The 22,359-nt window shown below is 40.7% G+C and overlaps 1 protein-coding gene across 4 annotated transcripts in view; it reads left to right on the forward strand.

Annotated features, from left to right (window-relative positions):
• LOC124612940 (protein pellino) overlaps nucleotides 1-22,359 on the forward strand; it is a 440,385-nt gene that overhangs the window by 380,378 nt on the left and 37,648 nt on the right. For all 4 annotated transcript variants that reach the window (XM_047141442.1, XM_047141441.1, XM_047141443.1 and 1 more), the window contains 2 exons: nucleotides 12,206-12,394; nucleotides 16,013-16,111. In XM_047141442.1, the coding sequence (XP_046997398.1) occupies nucleotides 12,206-12,394; nucleotides 16,013-16,111 (288 nt within the window). The remainder of the gene's footprint in view (nucleotides 1-12,205; nucleotides 12,395-16,012; nucleotides 16,112-22,359) is intronic.

Genomic DNA, 22,359 nt, shown 5'->3' on the forward strand with positions numbered 1-22,359 from the left:
GGTGGCTTTCCTTTCAAGAAATACTATTGAGAGAATTTAGATAACCAGCATTTGAAGCTGACTGCCAAACGATTCTACTCTCCCAATGTACATTGTGCATAAGGACCACGAAGATAAGATATGAGAAATTAGGGCTCATATGGAGGCATATAGAGCGTTGTTTTTCCCTTGCTCTATCTGCGAGTGGAACAGGAAAGGAAATGACTAGTATTGGTACAGGGTACCCTCCGCCACACACCTTAGGGTGGCTTGCGGAGTATCTATGTAGGTGTATATGAGCTTCTGATGATGGCAGCAACAGAATTTTCACACAGTTTGCCTCAAATACTTGTTCTCTAAATTGAACCAACAAGTTTATGTGAGAAGAATGACACCTTCCTTGCAAAAGTTCAGATTTACCTTCCCTTGCCATATTTGGTACAACTTCTGATGGACCATACTGAGTTTTGCAAACCTGTCCATTTGTCTTTGAAATTAATGAGTACATTGTTGTTGTTGTTGTTGTTGTTGTTGTTGTTGTCTTGTCTTCAGTCCACATACTACTTCGATCCATCTGCCCAAGGTTGTCAATCCCATGCAAGTCTCCCTACCCCTACATAACATCAACAACTTGCATCCATTTGAACCTACTTACTTACTGTATTCAAGCCATCATCTCCTCAACTTGATGATTACTTAGTATCTAAGGTTATTTCCAAATGACTGAATTCTTCCGTTCAGCAAGTTGTGCCAAAATTTCTTTTTTTATCCTTGTTGATCAGTAAGACCTCATTAGTTATTCAATTTATCCATCTAATCTTCACCATTATTGTGTTGTACCACATTTCAAAAGCTTTTATATTCTCTTGTCTAAGCTGTTCATCATTCACGTATCATGTCGACACAAGGCTACACACAAATAAAAATCACCTCTAAAAAAAACACTTCATTATATCTAAAATAAATGTTGGATGTTAGCAAATTTCTCTTCCAGAAATAATGTTCTTGCCATTGCCAGTCTGCATTTTATATAATCTCTACTCGGCCCTCTCCTCAGTTCATTTGCTGCCAAAATAACAAAACTCGTCTACTTCTTTTAGGATCTCATTTCATAGTCTAATTACTGTATTAATCTAATTTTACTTTTGTTGATGATGATCATCTTGTACCTCTTTTCAACACACTATCCCTTGCATTCAACTTCTGTGTCTGGCAGAACTAATTTCATCAACAACCTATAAAATTTTTGTTTTATCTCTGAATTTTTATTACCTTTTCAAAGCCCTCTTTGGTTTCCCTTATTGCTTACTTAGTCAACATATTAAATAACAATGATGACAAGTTATAACCCTGTCTCACTCTCCTTATATACTGTTTTCCATCCGTGTTCTTTGGTCTTGTAATTGCAGTCTGTTTTATATTTAAAAAAAGTTAGAAATAGCCTTTCGCTCTCCCTATTCTATCCCTACCACTTCAGAATTTGAAGGTGTGTTTCCCAGTCAACATTGTCAAAAGCTTCCTCTAAATCCACAAATTTTGCAAATATACATTTGCCTTGAAACTTCGTGGCAGATTAAAACTGTATGCGGACTGAGTCTCAAACTTGGGACCTTTGCATTTCTCGGGCAAGTGCTCCACCAACTTAGCTACCCTAGCAAGACTCTCAACCAGTCTTCACTGCTTCAATTTTGCCAGTACCTCGTCTCCTACCTTCCAAACTTCACAGAAGCTCTTCTGCAAAACTTGCAGAACTAGCACTCCTGGAAGAAAGGATATTGTGGAGACATGGCTTAGCCACAGCCTGGGGGATGTTTCCAGAATGAGATTTTCACTCTGCAGCAAGTGTGTGCACTGATATGAAACTTCCTGCCAGATTTCATATGAGTGCACACTCTGCAAGTAAACTGTTTTTCCTTACTTAAATGTGCTTCACCAAACACAGAAACACGCTTTAACTGTGAAAATCTGTTTTCAGAATCAGTGAAACTGGAGATATCAGTTTTAATAAAAATGATTTCTTGAAAAACAACAAACAGTGAACTATTTAAATATTGCTGAAGTACCATGTTTTCCATTATCTTTCCATCTTTGTGCTTTCAAAAGAGAAGTTCTATAATGTCCTGTAATTTGATTCTTTATACAATTATAAATTCTTGACACACTGGGTTCTGAATAGTAGTTCAAAGCAATTTGATGTCAAACATTTACATATGATGAACAACCATAATAACAGTTACGGAACAGTCAAGTACAACACTGAAAAAATTATTGGAAAAAAATGCAGAGAGAGTGAGGAGGACCAAAATTTAACATCAATATGCCATTCGAGTGTTGCATTAAAATTGTCAAAATATTACTGATCACATGACAGGTATAATTAGGCTTTAAGTGAAGTCATTGTAAAGATCTCTTGAACTGGGTGTCCCAGTGTGTGGATAAGTACAAAACCACCGAAATGTGTGGCAGAAAGGTAACAAACATGTTTCCCAGCCATTAAAAATTGAGCCAACGAATGAACCCAAGTACAATAGGTGCATGTGCAGTGTACACGGACTGAAAATGTAATGACTGGTGGTCAGAGATGAACCGTGTAGGTTGTAAGTGTGTGTTGCATAATCCCTGATTACAGAAAGATCATAGGTGCATAAAATCAGAAATCTTTGAGAGAATTGTGTTATCAGTGAATAATCTTCAGAAGAATGGTGTTATCTCTGATAAAAGGTGTACACAATGTGTGTATAGCACAAAAATATGACAACGTGCCAATAAGAGCACTCTACATCATATACTGGTTTACCACTAAATCTGGGGGTGGTGCGATGGGACTTTTCCTTGTCAGTACATGCAGAATGTTGTTGGACTCGTTCTTTCGCCATTCTTGCAACAGGACGGTGAAGTGTTGTTCCAACAGCGTAATGCTTTCCCACACACCGCCACTGAAACTCTGCTTGCTCTGCAAGATGTGCAACAACTTCCCTGCCCAGCACAATTCAGACTTGTCTCTGATCGAGCATGTGTGAGATATGATGGGACAAGAAGTGACATGTGTGACTTTTCAACCAAAAAATCTTACAGAACTATGTGAACAGGTCTAGCAGATGTGGCAAAATATGGCCTAAGACAGTACTTGCCATCTGTATAATTCACTGAGTGTCAGAGTCGGTGCCTCCATTGCTGACCGTGGAGGCCATCCATACTACTAATTTGGGTACTTCAGCATGGATCAATACTTGGTACCTCAGAGCCGCTTGTGCTATTGATCTGTAAATTCATTAATTTCATGTACTCCATGTGCACCTGTTTTTGGCAGTGTGACCTGGACGAAAGGAAAGCAGCTGTTCACGGAACTGCTGCTGAGGTCAACATTTTTACATTGTTTAATAGAAAAATATGGCAACAGCCTTGTTGCAGTGGTTACACTGGTTCCCGTGAGATCACCTAAGTTTAGCACTGTCGGTTGTGGTCGGCACTTGGATGGGTGACCATCCAGGCCTCCATGCGCTGTTGCCATTTTTTTGGGGTGCACTCAGCCTCGTGATGCTTCGGTCAAGAATACCATCATAACGACCGGGAGAGTGGTGTGCTGATCCCACGCCCCTCCTATCCACATCCTCCACGGAGGATGACACGGCGGTCGGATGGTCCCGGTAGGCCACTTGTGGCCTGAAGACGGAGTGCTTCTTTTTAATAGATAAATACAGGACCCACCTTACATTTATAGATGAAACTTTGGCTATTGAGGTTTCATAAAAATTTATTTTTAACAATCCCAAAGGGTAGGGCATATCAAACAATACTTGCGTTTAAATGGGCTCAACATTTGCTTATACACCGAAGCACTTGAAACAATATTAACCTTGCTTGAACAATCCCATGACATTTGACTTGCTGTGCAAGTTCAAGGGATACACAAGAAACTACCGTATTTACTGGAATCTAAGCCGCACTTTCTTTCCGGATTTTGTAATCCAAAAAACCGCCTGCGGCTTAGAATTGAGTGCAAAGGAAGTTCTGAAAAATGTTGGTAGGTGCCACCACAACTAACTTCTGCCGTTGAATATATGTAGCGCTGCATAGGCATGCTTTGCAGGCACAAAGATAAATACTAGCGCCAAAACCTCCGTGTCAGAAAATAAATTAAGGGGGGGGGGGGGGGGGGGGGGGGGAAAAAAAAAAAAAAAAAAAAAAAAAAGTGTGGAGGACGAGCCTTCTTCTCCGCCCTGAGTTTCGACCACTGCATTTTATACATTATCCAAAGAAGTAAATACAAATTCTGTATTGTTCATCTTCGAATGTAGCAGCATTTCAATGTACTACAAAAATCCGACTGGCAAGACTGTTTGGGATGTTTGTCAATATGGCCAACCCTGCGTTCTGAATTTTTTCCTACCTGTGGGAAGAGATGGTTGCTAATAGGAACTTTTATGAATTGTGAATCACATACAGTATTCTCTGCGCCATAAGAATAATACGAATATAAACATTTTGCCATGTATTCTTTCATGTTTGCTGCTATCTCATTCAAATCCTGTCTGCCTAATAAACTACGAAACTAGGGTGAGACAACAGCAAACGCGGAAGAATATACATATCATATCATGTCATGTTTATATTCGTATTATTCTTATGCCTAATAGTGATACAGTCAGAAATGAATCATGGCAATTGACTAGATTTTTAAATCTAAGATGATGACTAATTTCTGTGCAGAATGTAATGTACTAAAGAGGCGTCTGCAAAGATTTTCAAACAGAGAAAAATTTTCGCTAAACTCTCGTTCAGAACGTCTTCTATCAAAAGCAGTCTATTATTTGGTTCTTGTTGGTCATTATCAAAGAAAGCAGCAGTGTAAGTAACAACAAATAGCAGTCTCTTGCCATTGTTTTGCTAATGAAACGATTCCTCTCTTTTTTTTATTGTAACCAGCGGTAGCGCACACAAAAACAAGCCATGCCGCGAGCGGGGACAGGCTGTAAACACTCATTATCAGAATGAGACAAACAATTCATGTAACAGCATTTTCAGCTTAGAGTGACGTAAACACCTATAACAAAGAGAACGGCACTTACCAGATAAAGCAAAATAAGCAATCAATTCAAACCAGACGAAGCACGTGAAAAAGGAAAAGTACCCGTATAAATACGGACGGAGTGCGTGACACATAGCAATGGCTACCTAGTACAGCTTAACTGCTAAGCTTACGACTCGAACCTACTGTAGATGTATCGTCATTCATTCAACCTAAATTGTGTCTCATATTACAATGGACCAACTTTGTTTTGATTTGGAGGTGCGGCCTAAAGCTTTTCTCTCCCCTTGAATTTCGAGTCTCAAATTTCAGGTGCGGCTTAGATTTGGGAGATTTTATTTTTCTTGATTTCGAGTCCCATTTTTCAGGTGCAGCTTAGATTCGAGTGCAGCTTAGATTCGAGTAAATACGGTATGAAGTAACCACTACAACAGTCTAGTGCTTTGCTTAAAAATTGACAGTTTTGTGAAATAAAGAGGGAAATAACATTAGATTCCATCGACTTAAAAACTTCAGTTGTATTTGAACAGGTCTGAAACAAAAGTTCTAATAGATGTATGGATACCATATACACACATTTGTGCTGCTTTTTAAGTAAAGATAACATTCAAAGGCGAAAACCTTGTCCTTCAAAAACCATTACTTGATTCGAATCAGTCAATATTTTATTTGGTTATGAGAAAGTAATGATTTACCAAAGAGTTGAAAGGAGAGATTCGGTCTCTATACACATATTAAAATACCGGAGAAAATCATTGCCAGCTTTTTAATGAGGTTTAGAACAATAGAACAACAAGAAGAAAAATTAACTCAGAATAATATGATTTATTTCATTTGTTAAACATTTTAAACAGATTGTAATTGTTGTAGTGAGAATAAATTGGAGCATAAAGACCCTTGGTGAAGATAGTATGAACAGACGATACAAGATCGTGGGATGAGCGAAATTTTGACAATTGGGCTTAATAGTGAGTTTAATCTTTCATTTATGTATCAGCCACTGTTGTTCATATGACGTGCACCCTAGAAGACATTGCAATCTATGTTCCACTGTTGCTCAAGTACAACTATATGGAAAGTTGGGGGAGGAATTGTACCCAGTGTGGCTGAGAACTGCAATGAGTGTGGGGAGGGGAGCGTTTGGCAGGCAGAAATTTCATAGTGCAGCCAACTATGGGTACATATTTTGTGTACTTTAACATTTCATGAACATCTACCATGTTTAAGCTGCAGTCTGCCTGAATCAAATTGCACTCGGAATCAAATTGCACTCGGAATCAAATTGCACTCGGAATCAAATTGCACTCGGAATCAAATTGCACTCGGAATCAAATTGCACTCGGAATCAAATTGCACTCGGAATCAAATTGCACTCGGAATCAAATTGCACTCGGAATCAAATTGCACTCGGAATCAAATTGCACTCGGAATCAAATTGCACTCGGAATCAAATTGCACTCGGAATCAAATTGCACTCGGAATCAAATTGCACTCGGAATCAAATTGACTTTAAAATTGAACAAATACTGGAAAATAACGTGCATTTTTCGAGGAGACTCTAAAAGTCTAGATGGGGACCAGTTTACATGTTTCATGCAGTAATGTTGTCGACACTCACCATGATCTATGATGGAAACAATTGGAAGTTTGTCAGCTCCTGGTTCTCCTACGCAGCCAATGAGAAAGCGGAAGGCAGATGATGTGTTTGGAAGCAAGTGTCATTGTAACATTCTCACTTCCAGATAGGAGCAAAATCTGCCTTGTGTTCAGAAAAAAAAAGCAGCTGTGTTCTTGGATCCCACGGTAACTTAAACCTGCCATTGGATAAGCAGCTGCTGCAGCAAGTTGTATACTCTTAGCTCACTTATTTGTTACGTAGTTTAATTCTTAGTTTCTTGGCGTGTTTTTGGTATTTGCGTTGTTTAATTCATAAATTTCGGGCGTATTGTAGTATTTGAGAGTGGTAGCATCGCGTTTTAATACCTGAATAGTGTAAAATCGTGTAGTCTCCTTCCGCCGCCGAGCAGTGTGTCGGCAGTGCGGAAGTAGCAGCATTATTGCATTTACTAGGCAGTCTTGTATTTCAATAACCGTTTAAATTTTGTGTCGAATTGTTTGTGCTCTCTGTAGATCAGTTCAGACGTTCTTAACACAACAGTTTTTAGCATGGATAGGGACTGCAACTGCTGTGTTCGGATGCAGGCTGAGTTGGCATCCCTTCGCTCCCACCTTCAGGCAGTGTTGGCTTCGGTCACACACCTTGAGGCTGTTGCCAATGGGCATCACTGTGGGGGTCCAGATGGGGGTTTGTCGGGGACGGCCAGCTCGTCCCAAGCATCCCCCGATCGGACTACGACTGTGGCTGCCCGGGAGATACTGCCCACATTGAGGCTGATCCCTCACCTGTGGTAGAGTGGGAGGTCGTCTCGAGGTGTGGCAGGGGGCGAAAGACATTCCGGAGGGCTGAATGGAAGGCCTCTCCAGTTTGTCTGACAAACCGGTTTCAGGCTCTGTTTCAGGCTGATACTGATCTTCGGCCGGACGTGGCTGCTTGTCCTGTTCCAGAGGTTGCCTCTCAGTCTGCAAGATCCGGGCGGTCGCAGAGGGTGGACTTACTGGTAGTTGGGAGCTCCAACGTCAGGCGCATAATGGGAACCCTTAGGGATATGGCAGCAAGAGAGGGGAAGAAAACCAATGTGCACTCCGTGTGCATACCGGGGGGAGTCATTCCAGATGTGGAAAGGGTCCTTCCAGATGCCATGAAGGGTACAGGGTGCACCCATCTACAGGTGGTCGCTCATGTCAGGGCGGCTATCTGATTTGGTGAAGACTGCCAGTCTCGTTAGCTGGATGAAAGCAGAGCTCACCATCTGCAGCATCGTCGACAGGACTGACTGCGGACTTCTGGTACAGAGCCGAGTGGAGGGTCTGAATCAGAGGCTGAGACGGTTCTGCGACCGTGTGGGCTGCAGATTCCTCGACTTCCGCCATAGGGTGGTGGGGTTTCGGGTTCCGCTGGATAGGTCAGGAGTCCACTACACGCACCAAGCGGCTACACGGGTAGCAGGGGATGTGTGGCGTGGACTGGGCGGTTTTTTAGGTTAGATGGCCTCGGTCAAGTACAGAAAGGGCAGCAGCCTCAAAGGTTGCGAGGCAAAGTCAGGACATGCGGGGGCCAAGCAGCAATCGGTATTGTAATTGTAACTGTCAAAGCTGCATTGGTAACGTACCGGAACTTCAAGCGCTGATAGAAAGCACCGAAGCTGAAATCGTTATCGGTACAGAAAGCTGGCTGAAGCCAGAGATAAATTCTGCCGAAATTTTTACAAAGGCACAGACTGTGTTTAGAAAGGATAGATTGCATGCAACCGGTGGTGGCGTTTTTGTCGCTGTTAGTAGTAGTTTATCCTGTAGTGAAGTAGAAGTGGATAGTTCCTGTGAATTATTATGGGTGGAGGTTACACTCAACAACCAAGCTAGGTTAATAATTGGCTCCTTTTACCGACCTCCCGACTCAGCAGCATTAGTGGCAGAACAACGGAGAGAAAATTTGGAATACATTTCACATAAATTTTCTCAGCATGTTATAGTCTTAGGTGGAGATTTCAATTTACCAGATATAGACTGGGACACTCAGATGTTTAGGACGGGTGGTAGGGACAGAGCATCGAGTGACATTATACTGAGTGCACTATCCGAAAATTACCTCGAGCAATTCAACAGAGAACCGACTCGTGGAGATAACATCTTGGACCTACTGATAACAAACAGACCCGAACTTTTCGACTCTGTATGTACAGAACAGGGAATCAGTGATCATACGCTGTTGCAGCATCCCTGAATATGGAAGGTAATAGGAATATAAAAAAAGGGAGGAAGGTTTATCTGTTTAGCAAGAATAATGGAAGGCAGATTTCAGACTACCTAACAAATCAAAACGAAAATTTCTGTTCCGACACTGACAACGTTGAGTGCTTATGGAAAAAGTTCAAGGCAATCGTAAAATGCGTTTTAGACAGGTACGTGCCGAGTAAAACTGTGAGGGGTGGGAAAAACCCACAGTGGTACAACAACAAAGTTAGGAAACTACTACGAAAGCAAAGAGAGCTTCACTGCAAGTTTAAACGCAGCCAAAACCTCTCAGACAAACAGAAGCTAAACGATGTCAAAGTTAGCGTAAGGAGGGCTATGTGTGAAGCGTTAAGTGAATTCGAAAGTAAAATTCTATGTACCGACTTGACAGAAAATCCTACGAAGTTCTGGTCTTACGTTAAATCAGTAAGTGGCTCGAAACAGCATATCCAGACACTCCGGGATGATGATGGCATTGAAACAGAGGATGACACGTGTAAAGCTGAAATACTAAACACCTTTTTCCAAAGCTGTTTCACAGAGGAAGACCGCACTGCAGTTCCTTCTCTAAATCCTCTCACAAACAAAAAAATGGCTGACATCGAAATAAGTGACCAAGGAATAGAAAAGCAACTGGAATCACTCAACAGAGGAAAGTCCACTGGACCTGACGGGATACCAATTCAATTCTTCACAGAGTACGCGAAAGAACTTGCCCCCCCTTCGAACAGCCGTGTACCGCAAGTCTCTAGAGGAACAGAAGGTTCCAAATGATTGGAAAAGAGCACAGGTAGTCCAAGTCTTCAAGAAGGGTCGTCGAGCAGGTGCGCAAAACTATAGACCTATATCTCTGACGTCGATCTGTTGTAGAATTTTAGAACATGTGTTTTGTTTTGTATCATGTCATTTCTGGAAACCCAGAATCTACTCTGTAGGAGTCAACATGGATTCCGGAAACAGCGATCGCGTGAGACCCAACTCGCCTTATTTGTTCATGGGATTCAGAAAATATTAGATACTGGCTCCCAGGTAGATGCTATTTTCCTTGACTTCCGGAAGGCGTTCGGTACAGTTCCGCACTGTCGCCTGATAAACAAAGTAAGAGCCTACGGAATATCAGACCAGCTGTGTGGCTGGATTGAAGAGTTTTTAGCAAACAGAACACAGCATGTTGTTCTCAATGGAGAGACGTCTACAGACGTTAAAGTAACCTCTGGCGTGCCACAGGGGAGTGTTATGGGACCATTTCTTTTCACAATATATATAAATGACCTAGTAGATAGTGTCGGAAGTTCCATGCGGCTTTTCGTGGATGATGCTGTAGTATACAGAGAAGTTGCAGCATTAGAAAATTGTAGTGAAGTGCAGGAAGATCTGCAGCGGATAGGCACTTGGTGCAGGGAGTGGCAACTGACTTTTAACATAGACAAATGTAATGTATTGTGAATACATAGAAAGAAGGATCCTTTATTGTATGATTATATGATAGCGGAACAAACACTGGTAGCAGTTACTTCTGTAAAATATCTGGGAGTATGCGTGCGGAACGATTTGAAGTGGAATGATCATATAAAATTAATTGTTGGTAAGGCGGGTGCCAGGTTGAGATTCATTGGGAGAGTCCTTAGAAAATGTAGTCCATCAACAAAGGAGGTGGCTTACAAAACACTCGTTCGACCTATACTTGAGTATTGCTCATCAGTGTGAGATCCGTACCAGATCGGGCTGACGGAGGAGATAGAGAAGACTCAAAGAAGAGCAGCGCGTTTCGTCACAGGGTTATTTGGTAACCGTGATAGCGTTACGGAGAGGTTTAGCAAACTCAAGTGGCAGACTCTGCAAGAGAGGTGCGCGGCGTATATTGCTGGCCAAGTTTTGAGAGGGTGCGTTTCTGGATGAGGTATCGAATATATTGCTTCCCCCTACTTATACCTCCCGAGGAGATCACGAATGTAAAATTAGAGAGATTCAAGCGCGTACGGAGGCTTTCAGACAGTCGTTCTTCCCGCGAACCATACGCGGCTGGAACAGGAAAGGGAGATAATGACAGTGGCACGTAAAGTGCCCTCCGCCACACACCATTTGGTGGATTGCAGAGTATAGATGTAGATGTAGAAACAGCCAAATGTTTGTGGCAATGGAGATAAGATACATAGCTGTCTGATTTTTTTTTTTTTTTTTTTTTGGGGGGGGGGGGGGGGGGATGGTGGTAGTGGTGGGGGGTCGACGATTGAAAATGGTTATACCATAGATAACAGGCTAAGGAAACAGGAAACTAGCATAGATAAAAATTGATGTAAACAATTTATTTTTATTTGTTGTATTTGTCCTTTTATTATAAAAATGTAGACAATAAGTAAATAGCATAAATATGGAATATATGTTATATTAACTTTTAGACAGATCCCTTACATGAATAAAAGTTTGTCATCTTGATCAGTCAAAATTTGTTAAAAATGAATTTTTCCCAAGAAGCCTCCCTTTTCCCTTCCTTTTTTAGAGGAGTGGGGCCATGTCTTATATTCTGGGTCGTCTTGTACTCGGGTAAATACAGTAAGACTGCAAGTGAATCCCTTCTGTCAATAACTGCTGATGACTGGCAAAGTCCAACAACTGGAGTCCCGATGGTGTCATTGAGCTGACAAAAGACAAAATCATTGTTAATACTAATGATTCGGACTACAATGACATACACACAGAATAGGAATATAGTGGTCTGATTCAGAGTGATTTATGTGTACATAAGTCAGTGACGCATATGTGAATAAATGTTCAAAATTTTACTCATTGTCTTTTTATTGACACAATGTAAGTTTTACTACAAGTTCTTTTAATTTTGAATTGTCTATGAGGACTGATGTAGAACTAGCAGCAACAAGCACCATCATTCAGCATGAAACTACCAATTTGTTTCACAAATTCTGTAAGCTTTTATTACATCCCTCTTTCAGTTTCTACTTTCATAGGTGCGTGCAATATATAGCAGTTGACAGCTGTTATGGCAGCACATAATATATTGCACTGTCACTGCCCATTGCAGCACAAACTGTGTGTGCACGCAAGCGTGATGCCAGCACTGCACGATGGTACTGCAGCTTGTTGTACCCCCACCCGCACCCCCACCCGCACCACCACCCCCACCCCTACCCCCACATTGCCTCCCATCCCTGACACCGTATGTGGTCCTTCCTCCACTTCCATCCCCCCCCCCCCCTCGCTCCCCCATCTCCCTCAGAATTTTCTTATTCTGGTGAACTGACTGTAGTCATATTGTGTAATGTGGTGATATGCCGTAGTTACTGTAGACCAATAAAATTTCATAGAACATCAATTTGCACTTTACAGGAAAAGGCCACCAAATGGCAGGATGGACGGGAGATTGATGGTCTTACAACAAATGGTATTCTCATCTGGCACCCACGTGGTGCCTTCTGTGGTGGTGAGGCAAAGATGGGCATATGGCGAGAAGTGTCTGTTGGGGGTGGCATCTACTCTCTAAGGCACTCACGGTCTGCACAGCAAAAAGGAGAGCCAGTTAGTAATTCTATGTTTATTTGGTGCTGAATATGCTACAAATATGTATATGTCATAAATATGTAAAATAAAAAGGAAAGGCACTCATTCACCTGTACTGGACTGATGCATGATTCATGGAAACACGTAATGAAACAGTAATCTCATTAGTTTTCAAACTCTTGCTCAGTTTCTAATAGAAGTATACACATTCTCAAACACAATTGCAGAAACATCCAGATGTACACTCCAACAATCATAGTGAGTCTTATTATTAATTGTTGACTGTTGAGAGCAATTGTGTGTGCAGATGATGGTGGGGTGGGGGAGGGGAAGGTTGCACGAGACCAGGGGGGAGGGGCACAGCTGCACAACAAGATAATGAGTTTGGGGGGGGGGGGGGGGGGGAGGTTGGAAGGGAAGAGGGAGACAGGAGGGGAGATATGTGTGTAGTTTTGAGAAACTTGTACTGGAGGAGTGTATCCAAATGGCTCATTTGGTGAAGCAGCTGTTAGTCATTTGTGTTGTGGTGTGCAGCATGTTCAACAACTGGATGAGAGGTTGTATGCCAATAAATACTCTAGTAAGGTTTTGGTACATAGCCATGGCATCGGAAAGCTCAACCACTCTCTTCACAAAGACTTTGACTACCTCTCGTCATGCCCTGAGTTGGGGGATGTTACCCACATCACTAAAGTAGTGCTCTGATGCCTACCCAACCTACTGAATATCCTTGGCCATCACTACTCCAGTCCTGCTCCCAAATGCTGCACCCCATGGGTCACTCCCTTGTGGTCTGTCCAGGTGCAAGACGGGTTCCGTGGATACCCCCACTATCACCTAATGCTGTTCGTTTACTGGCATCTTCTATCCTGTAAAAGGCAGGGCCATGTGTGAAAGCAAACATGTTATATATCAGATATGCTGATGTTACATACAGTATTCTTTTTGGGCATGACAAGTAACCGACTGACCTCCCTGTGGCGAACTGCAAACTTTACCATCTAGTTGCCAAACTCGCAACACTCAACACTACCTAGCCATCTCTCACAACTCTTTCTCTTCCACTGTGTGGGTGCTCTCATCTCTTACATATGGTCTATCCTCTGAACTTGTTTCATCTTGTTTTACATAGCAGTCACCTGTCAAAAGACGTGCCTCACACTGTCCACCTCCCCCCTCCTTGCCTCGGGGATCCTCCCCTACCCCAATCCTTACCTCACTACCATCTGCCCAGGCAACTGCTCTCTGTAATCAACAAGAAACATGCGGTCTCACTGCGAGTGTTCTTTATATTATCTGTACTCCCATGGCTATTAGCAGTGGCTAGAGACCAATGTGTAACTTCGTGTCAGTATCAGAGTTTCTATTTTTTTGTGTTCTCATTTGTCAATGTACACATGTTGTTCCCTGCGTTTACCTTCACCTGAATACTTGGTGGATTAGAGTTGCCAGTTTGCAGCATATTGTGCAAGAATCTGTCAAGCATGACAGAATCCGTTGTTGTCTTATGAAATAGATGTAGCAGTTTACATAGAAGTATTGTGCTGCGCACTTTAATAGATACCTGAAGCTCATTTGTATTATTCGGAGTGTTTCATGTACAAATACCTCTTAAGAGGGTGTGCTGAAAACTAATGCCTCCAATTTATTTATTCTATTCTCAATATCATTTGAGGTATTTCACATCATGCATATTACTTGGTTGACTTACTTTCTTTGGTAGTGCTAACCTCAACAAGTGTGACAGAGCTCAGAGTGGTTGACTGAAGATGGCAACAGATGACTCGGAATTAAGTTGATGAGCACATTAGAAAAAATCGTCAGATGATACAGACATAGTTCTCACACTAGTAAGGCATATCATATGATAGTGTGTACAAGCTGTCATTGCATAGCTGTGGTATAGAAAACTGTGTGCACAGTGGGGGCCTCAAATCAAACTTTCGACAATGACAGTATCAACAAACTGATCTCTTGTTTGGAGAAATTACCAGGGTGACTGTTTCAAAACAAATATGTAGCTGTGAGGTATCAAGAAGCAGAATTTTAATAGTTTGTTTTATTTAAAAAGTTTTAAGAGCTTTTGTGTTGAATTCGGAGGCATTATTTTTCAGCATGCCCTTATGCATTGAAGTTGCATCTTAATTAATTTCATATTGTGTGAACATTTTAATTTTCTGGTTTCTCTAGAATTATTTCTTTAATGCTAATGAGAATACTTCGGTTATTCATTGTGGTATATGCACTTGTATCATGTTTTAGATTTAAAATGTCCCACAGTTATGTTACTTGAACTGTAAGAAACCACTTTTGACAAATAATAATGTTAGAATATCACGTAGGAGGAATTAGAGATGTATTATAGAATGAAGCACAGTGACAACCTATTGACAGAATTTCACTTCTGACCATATTACAATGAGCTGAAGAATGCCATCTGGTTGAGTAAAATGAGCATTAAACCAAGAGCAGTAAGTAGCTCTCATGAAAAAATTTGGTTAAAGGAAAAAATTAAAACTGTATTGTTGTTAAAAATCAGGACAAAAGATTGGTGCTCAATATATTAAATCTCTTCTTCATGAAAATGGTACTGTTGGTCATCCACCAGAGTTGTGCACTATGTCAGTCATTGGCAAATTAAATTAAAATTTTAGGGGTAGAGGCAAGTATGCACAGATGTTAAAAGCTGGTTTTCAGTGACAATGATGTCAAAAGAAACTATAGAAAATACCAAAGGATGAAATTAAATCAGTTATTAAATCACTGAAGAGTAAAAACTCACTTTCAGATCATAAAATATCAAGTAGACTTGTGTAGATTGTTACACCATTGATCATACTAGGTTTCTTTTGCAATGTCTCCTTTGGGTGTGAGCAGTTGACTCCAATTTCCCACTGCACACCTTGGAACTTAGTAATCAGTGAAACAATGCCACGCCACACATCCCACCCTCCCTCATCCCAATAAATAAAAACAAACCATACACATTTAAAATTTAAATGTAAGTGGGATGTTAAAGTCTGTTTCTTCTTTTTATGTAGAATCTTGGCAGTGGTTTTTCATTGAGAGTGTACCTTGAGAGATCCTGTTGTTGCCAGTGTCTACTGTGAGTCTACTTCAGTAAGTTAAAAAAAACAACTGAAAATGCTGTTTTGAAAATATAAAAACCTAGGAGACACAGAAATTGTTAAAATCCTTTGGCTGGGAGGTTTAGCCAGATTTATCAGTTTTTGTTGTGACTTGAATATTTCTACAATTAAAGTTGTTTTGGAGTAGGAAAACATTCACATAAAGAAAGTGCTAACAAAAAGGCAATGAGCCACAATAAAATGGCCAGGCAAATGGGTGGAACACCTACAGGACACAGAAATAAAACAGCTCACAAAATGTGGTTATTGTGTTAAAAAATATTATATATATAATAACTTTAGGCGAAATGTAATTCTTAAAGAATATTTTTGTCTTCCAGTTGAAATGGTATACCATAGTGTGTTTTGCATGCTTACTGTAGTAAGATTTTGTATTGAATTCCATGGATTGACTGTATGCCAGTTCCACTAAAGGATGTCTCCTGTAATAATAATTTGTTATAAAACAGTGACTCTCCTTACACAAGCTGATCCTGCGCTGTTGCAGGTTGAAGATGAAAGTAATGTGCTACAGGATGGTACATTAATTGACCTTTGTGGTGCCACATTGCTGTGGCGTTCAGCAGAAGGTCTTTCTAAATCGCCTGTAAGTATTGTATAACCAGAAACTGATAGTTGTAATATTTCTATTTTTGCAAAAATGTTGGCAGCTGTAGCATAATGCAGTCGTAACTTAGTGACATTGTTGGCAATGCAATAAGCAACTGCCTGGTGACAAGATTTGTTGTGTATCTGACTTAGTGCAGTCTTTTTTGTGTTACTCTATTAACTCGTTTAATCTGTAGAAATCACAAAATTAATTCAACAAGTAGTTCACTGGTGGTGTTAAGATATTTTCAGCTCCCAAAAGGGCACATCATGTGGCTACTTCAACAATTAATATCCTCTCCAGAGGTCTTAAACTTCAGTGACTGTTGGCAGTCTGCAAGGAATGGAATAAATGATATGGGTAATAAATCTCTCATTTTCAGCCAACCCCTCCTAGACAGATCCAACAGGTTGATGTGTTCTTGGTGCAGAGTCGTGCCAATGTTCCCCTCATTGTCTACTATCTCTCTGCCCATACATTTTCCATAGGATTTAGGCATGATGCAGGAAAAGGCCAATTACGAAATCTTATTCTGTTCTGCAAACCACTGCTGCACAGACAGACATGTGTATAGGAGACAGGCCCCACTGGAAACACTATACTTCTTCAGAATGCAGTTGTCACACTGATGGGACTATAATATTACTTGTGATGTTGGTGTACTGGGCAGCATCAAATTGACCGTACATCATGTGAAGCAATCAGCCCCAGACTGCCACAGTCACATGGCTACTGGAAGATGACTCATGGAGATATTTCGGCTCAAAACTGACGCCTTATGGTCTTGATGCTCTTACTGGTTTTATCTATCATCATGCATTGCACTCAGGATTGTAATAGTGTGCATGAACCTCACAAGAGTTCTAGTTTGTTACCATGTAACTGTGTGGATAATTCTCACGTATTATGTCGGACAGAGGTAGTAAATTTAAGTTTTCAACTTCAGGGTGGTGTTCTCCACCAGAATTGGATCTCATTGATTTATAGTGAAAATTCTGTTGCTTCTTTTGTGGGCAATCAGCGGCACATCATCGAAATGTTTTTCTATTTTTGAACCAAGAGACTGTATGTGTGGTGGTGGTGGTGGTGGTGGTGGTGGTGGTGGTGGATTCATATGGACTTGAACATCAGACACTTCACATGATGTGAAGTCTGCATGTTGTTTGTTTAACTGCAGTGATTATTTTCAGACTTATTTAGTTTAAATGCACTGTACGTTTAGATATTACCTGCATATTCTATTTGCAGAAAAGATTTTGTCTCTGTGTTCCAGATCTTTTCCTGTAATTTTTGAAGTAATATTTCCTTGTCTGCATATTCCCAAAATAAATATAAAAATGTGGCTTGGTGCATTTCATTCGCGTCAATGCTGTACCAGAACTTATTAAGTCTGGCCCCAATTTCTGCCGGCCAATTTTTATGCTGTCAAGTGTTGATGGTAGGGACTTCGAAATTGGCCTGAGGGAACCAAGAAGTCGTGCAAACTCTACACCCCCCCCCCCCCCCCCTTATCACAGTATCCTTACCCCCAATGGGAAAAAAAGGTTAAAAAACCACAAAACCTCAACAATTAGATGGCTCACATATTAGAGTGGTTTGTAAATTGGTTCAGGACACGTGTGGAAGAAGTTGAACTTCTTGCACAGAGCAGGCTTTTGTGTATGTGTGTACAAAAAACACTTCTTAAATTGACTAGGGCACTGCTGTACTAATGAGTTTAGCCCCCTCTGGAAGAACATGAAGTGGATGAGAGCTAAATGAGTACTTGTGCTCTTCATAAAAGAAAGGTCCTCCTCACCTATATCTCTCGACACTACCTTGAAAGTATTTGTTGCAGGGTATGTGTAACATAGTTACTGTGAGTTCCCTCCATTGCACTTTTCACATTCATGGGTCAGTTGGCCTAACTAACAACTGTCCCTGTAGGAGGGTGAATTTTAGTACAGACTGTGTGCTACGGGGCCCTTCTGGTCACTACTTCTTGTTCTGAATTCATCTACTAAGCAGAACAGTTTTCAAAAGACAGCTGCTAAGATGGGTGCTCAGCAAGGAAAAGTGCATGCTGTATAACAAAGTAGTTGCATTGGAATGTATAGACTATGTCCAGGAATGAGCGGATAGTGTCACCAGCATGATCCACCACAGTACTGATGCATCTGTGCGGAAGTGTTAAGGAGAAGACAGCTTGTTTCATAGTAGTGCGGGACGTTGCTGTAAAGTGGGGGAGAGCTGTACAGTTCTAATGTGATTTAAGTACCAGGCTTCTCGAGACAGGTTGGGTGGCAATGGCAAATAAGACATAATTTAATTAAGGAGAGTGACAGTTCATGAACTCAATTGATCTTTGAAGGTTTCAGGAATTACTGCAAACAGTCACTATTTTTTCTTCAATTTTTATTTATTCATGACCGGTTTCAAATCACCTGGCGATTCATCATCAGATGGTACAGTTTAACAAGACAGTTGCAGTGTGCCAAATCCAGAATGGATAAAAGTTCAATTGATCTTTTCTCTAAACTCGTATATGGAGACAATTACAAGGTTTTCGCAGAATGGTGACAATTGCTCTGTTGCTGTTGTAATAAGAAATGGGAGCTTCCTGACCAGCAATAGAGACACTGTGCGGATCCTGGGGAGCACTTTTCTGAAATCACTACTATTGCCATCCGAAATCTGGTTTTCTTTCACCAGCAAGTGGTGAAGTAGTTCATAACTGTCTCCTTCACACAAACAGTGGTAGCAAAAGACAGCAATAAATTAAAAAAAAAATCATACTCATATATACTCGCAAAACAGTATAACATAACCGTATTAACTAACTAGTACATGAATTCATAACTATGAGACGTGTTGAAACATCATTCAACATTCTTGTTTGGAACTTATGAGTTCGCTTGCAGGTTGTGACATTTGCAGGACAAACTCCATTTCAGCAAGAACAACCAAATTGTTAAGTATAAATTATTGTACTTATCTTAGTCTCCTCCAAGTTGAAAATGCCTTGTGTGTTTCCCAGGTCCTCTAAAATGTTGTGTAGAGTATGTTTAGTATCCTCAGTTGTCTTTCAAATAAAAATGCTGGCTGTAAAATTTATTATATGTGCACATTTATTCACTGGTAGACTAATTGATACCCAGTGTGATACATTGCACAATACCAAGTAGTGTTGGACAATAATTATAAATACAGTGTCTTTGGCAAATAGGTTCATCTAAGATCTCTTTTTATAAGTAAGTATTGAACTCAACTCTTGATCTAACATACAATCCAAGGCTCATATAATCTTGGCTAATGAAGCAGGTACCTCAAATGGAACCAACTTTGTATTGGTAATATTTTACACTTTGCAAAAAAGTTGTGTACTTCCTTATCTCAGAAGCTAAAGGTATTTGGTGGAATCCTGCAGTTAAATCCAAACTAATCATAACTTTATCAATTAAAATTTATGTAGTAAAATTATATATAAAAACAAAGATGAGGTGACTTACCGAACAAAAGCGCTGGCAGGTCGATAGACACACAAACAAACACAAACATACACACAAAATTCAAGCTTTCGCAACAAACTGTTGCCTCATCAGGAAAGAGGGAAGGAGAGGGGAAGACGAAAGGAAGTGGGTTTTAAGGGAGAGGGTAAGGAGTCATTCCAATCCCGGGAGCGGAAAGACTTACCTTAGGGGGAAAAAAGGACAGGTATACACTCGCACACACGCACATATCCATCCACACATACAGACACAAGCAGACATATTTAGGTCTTTAAATGTGTCTGCTTGTGTCTGTATGTGTGGATGGATATGTGCGTGTGTGCGAGTGTATACCTGTCCTTTTTTCCCCCTAAGGTAAGTCTTTCCGCTCCCGGGATTGGAATGACTCCTTACCCTCTCCCTTAAAACCCACTTCCTTTCGTCTTCCCCTCTCCTTCCCTCTTTCCTGATGAGGCAACAGTTTGTTGCGAAAGCTTGAATTTTGTGTGTATGTTTGTGTTTGTTTGTGTGTCTATCGACCTGCCAGCGCTTTTGTTCGGTAAGTCACCTCATCTTTGTTTTTATATATAATTTTTCCCACGTGGAATGTTTCCTTCCATTATATTGAATTTATGTAGTAACTCGTAGATGTTTTTCAGCTGTGAGATACACTAATTAAAATGTGCAGAGTCTAACACCAGTCTGACTCCTCCATCACACTTACCAACTAAAACTAATAGGTTGTTGAATTCACTGTTACTTCTTTCAGTGATGACATAGTTCTCAAGTTTCTGTGATTTTTTTTTTTTTTTTTCAGTAGCAGGTATTTTTTTGTGGCCTAAGGTAGAAGGGTTAATGAGGATTTAATCTCGATGCACTCTCAGAATTTTTCACACTGCCACAAACATCATTAAACACATTACCTTAATTCTGTAGTAATGACTGTAAAGTTTTTGCTTGTACTACATCTAACCCTTTAGCTAGGGACACCTTTTCCTCAACTAATGTCATAGACTCCTCACCTTCACTTCTTCTCTTGTTACTATTCTCAATTAAGTAAGCTTCTTAATCTCAACAAAACAGGTTATTAATTTTGTTGTCTAAATATACTTTATTGTCTTGCAGGAGTTTCTCTTGTGTTGAACTATCATTTCAGCTTTTAATGTACAGGGATCCCTCTTTCCAATACACCGCTGTGTTTGCTTTACGTGACAAATCAGTTCCTTGAATGACATGTTTGTGGTGTTTATGTATCACAAGAAAACCATGGTTATACACTGCCCTACTGACTTCAGATGCAATTTGTTTTTTGTGCTTACCTGTAGCTCCCCTGACCTTCAAACCAACCACTAGTGTGTCATTGTAATTTATTTCCTTCTTAAGTTATTTGCTGAGTACTTTTGATATGCCAAATACTTGACTCCCTGTGTCTATCGTGCACCTCTCTTCCCGTACTATAACTTTCACACTGATGAGCAAAAACATTATGACCACCTGCTTATTTATTCATCTCTGGAACAAAATACACCACTAATTCTACGTATCAACAGTCCGACAGTTTGTTGGTAGGTTTGTGGAGTTATGTGGCAAGAGAAGTCTAGGCACAGGTCATGTAATTCGCGTAAATAATGGGTTGCTAATTTGCGTACACAGTGATGGCACCTGATAGCGCCCTAGATGGGTTAGGTAGGATTTAAATCAGGTGAACTTGGTCACCAAGACATCAATGTGAGTTCACTACAATACTCCTCAAGCCACTGTACTACAGTTCTGGTTTCGAGACATGGACAGTTATATTGCTGAAAAATGACATCACCATCAGGGATGACATCAGGCATGAAGGGATGCAGCTTGTCTTCGATCGCTATTACAGGTCCCATGAAAGCAGAAGAGAATCTCTCCTGTAGCCTACTACTACTCCCACCAGCTTGCATCCATGGCGCACCACACATTTCAAGCTGACATTCAACTTGACAATAGCGTTTGTGGAGTCGGCCAATAACCTAGTGTAGCAGAAATGTGATCACCCGAAGACGCAACACACTTCCATTGATCAGTTGTGCATTCCGATGGTCATGGTCAACATGTGAACATATAGGGGCTCCCATGTTCAACAATGTACAACGAACAGTGTGTTCTGAAGCACTTGTGTGTACACGAGTATTGTGCTCTTTTGGAAGAACATGCGACAGATCACCATCTATCCTACTTTTCAGAAAAGACAAGCCTCCAAACCCCACGTTCCTTGAAGAGTCGTGGATGTCCTACCATTTTGTGCTTAATGGTAGTTTCACTGTCCTGCTACCTCTTTCCGTAGATGCTCATCACAGTAGCACATGATAAAAATCTACCCTTTGTCAAAGTTGCTTATCTCAGTGGATTTCCCCATTTGCAGTCCCTATCTTTGCCAGGGTGATCCCCATCTGTGTCTGCTCCACTTACATACTTCTGTTACTGCGCCACATGCTTGCAGTGCCACCAGGCAGCATCCAATGTTGCGGTGGGCAGCGGTCATAATGTTTTGGCTTATTGGTGTGTATTGACAAATTCAATACCTTTACTTCTATTGACATCAGTCACACTTTCAATTAGTTTAATGCTCGCTTCAGAATTGTGATCCCTTTCCATTTTCAGAATGTCTACATTAATTGAATTTTCGTTAAGATTACTCAGTGTTTCTTTAAAGTATTTATAAAATACACTTTAATATTTCTTCCATCACTCTGGATTCAGTTGTTTACCTATTGCTGCCAGTTTTTCCCAGAATGAATTGGTATA

This window comes from Schistocerca americana, chromosome 4 (assembly GCF_021461395.2).
Source record: "Schistocerca americana isolate TAMUIC-IGC-003095 chromosome 4, iqSchAmer2.1, whole genome shotgun sequence".
NCBI lineage: Eukaryota > Metazoa > Arthropoda > Insecta > Orthoptera > Acrididae > Schistocerca > Schistocerca americana.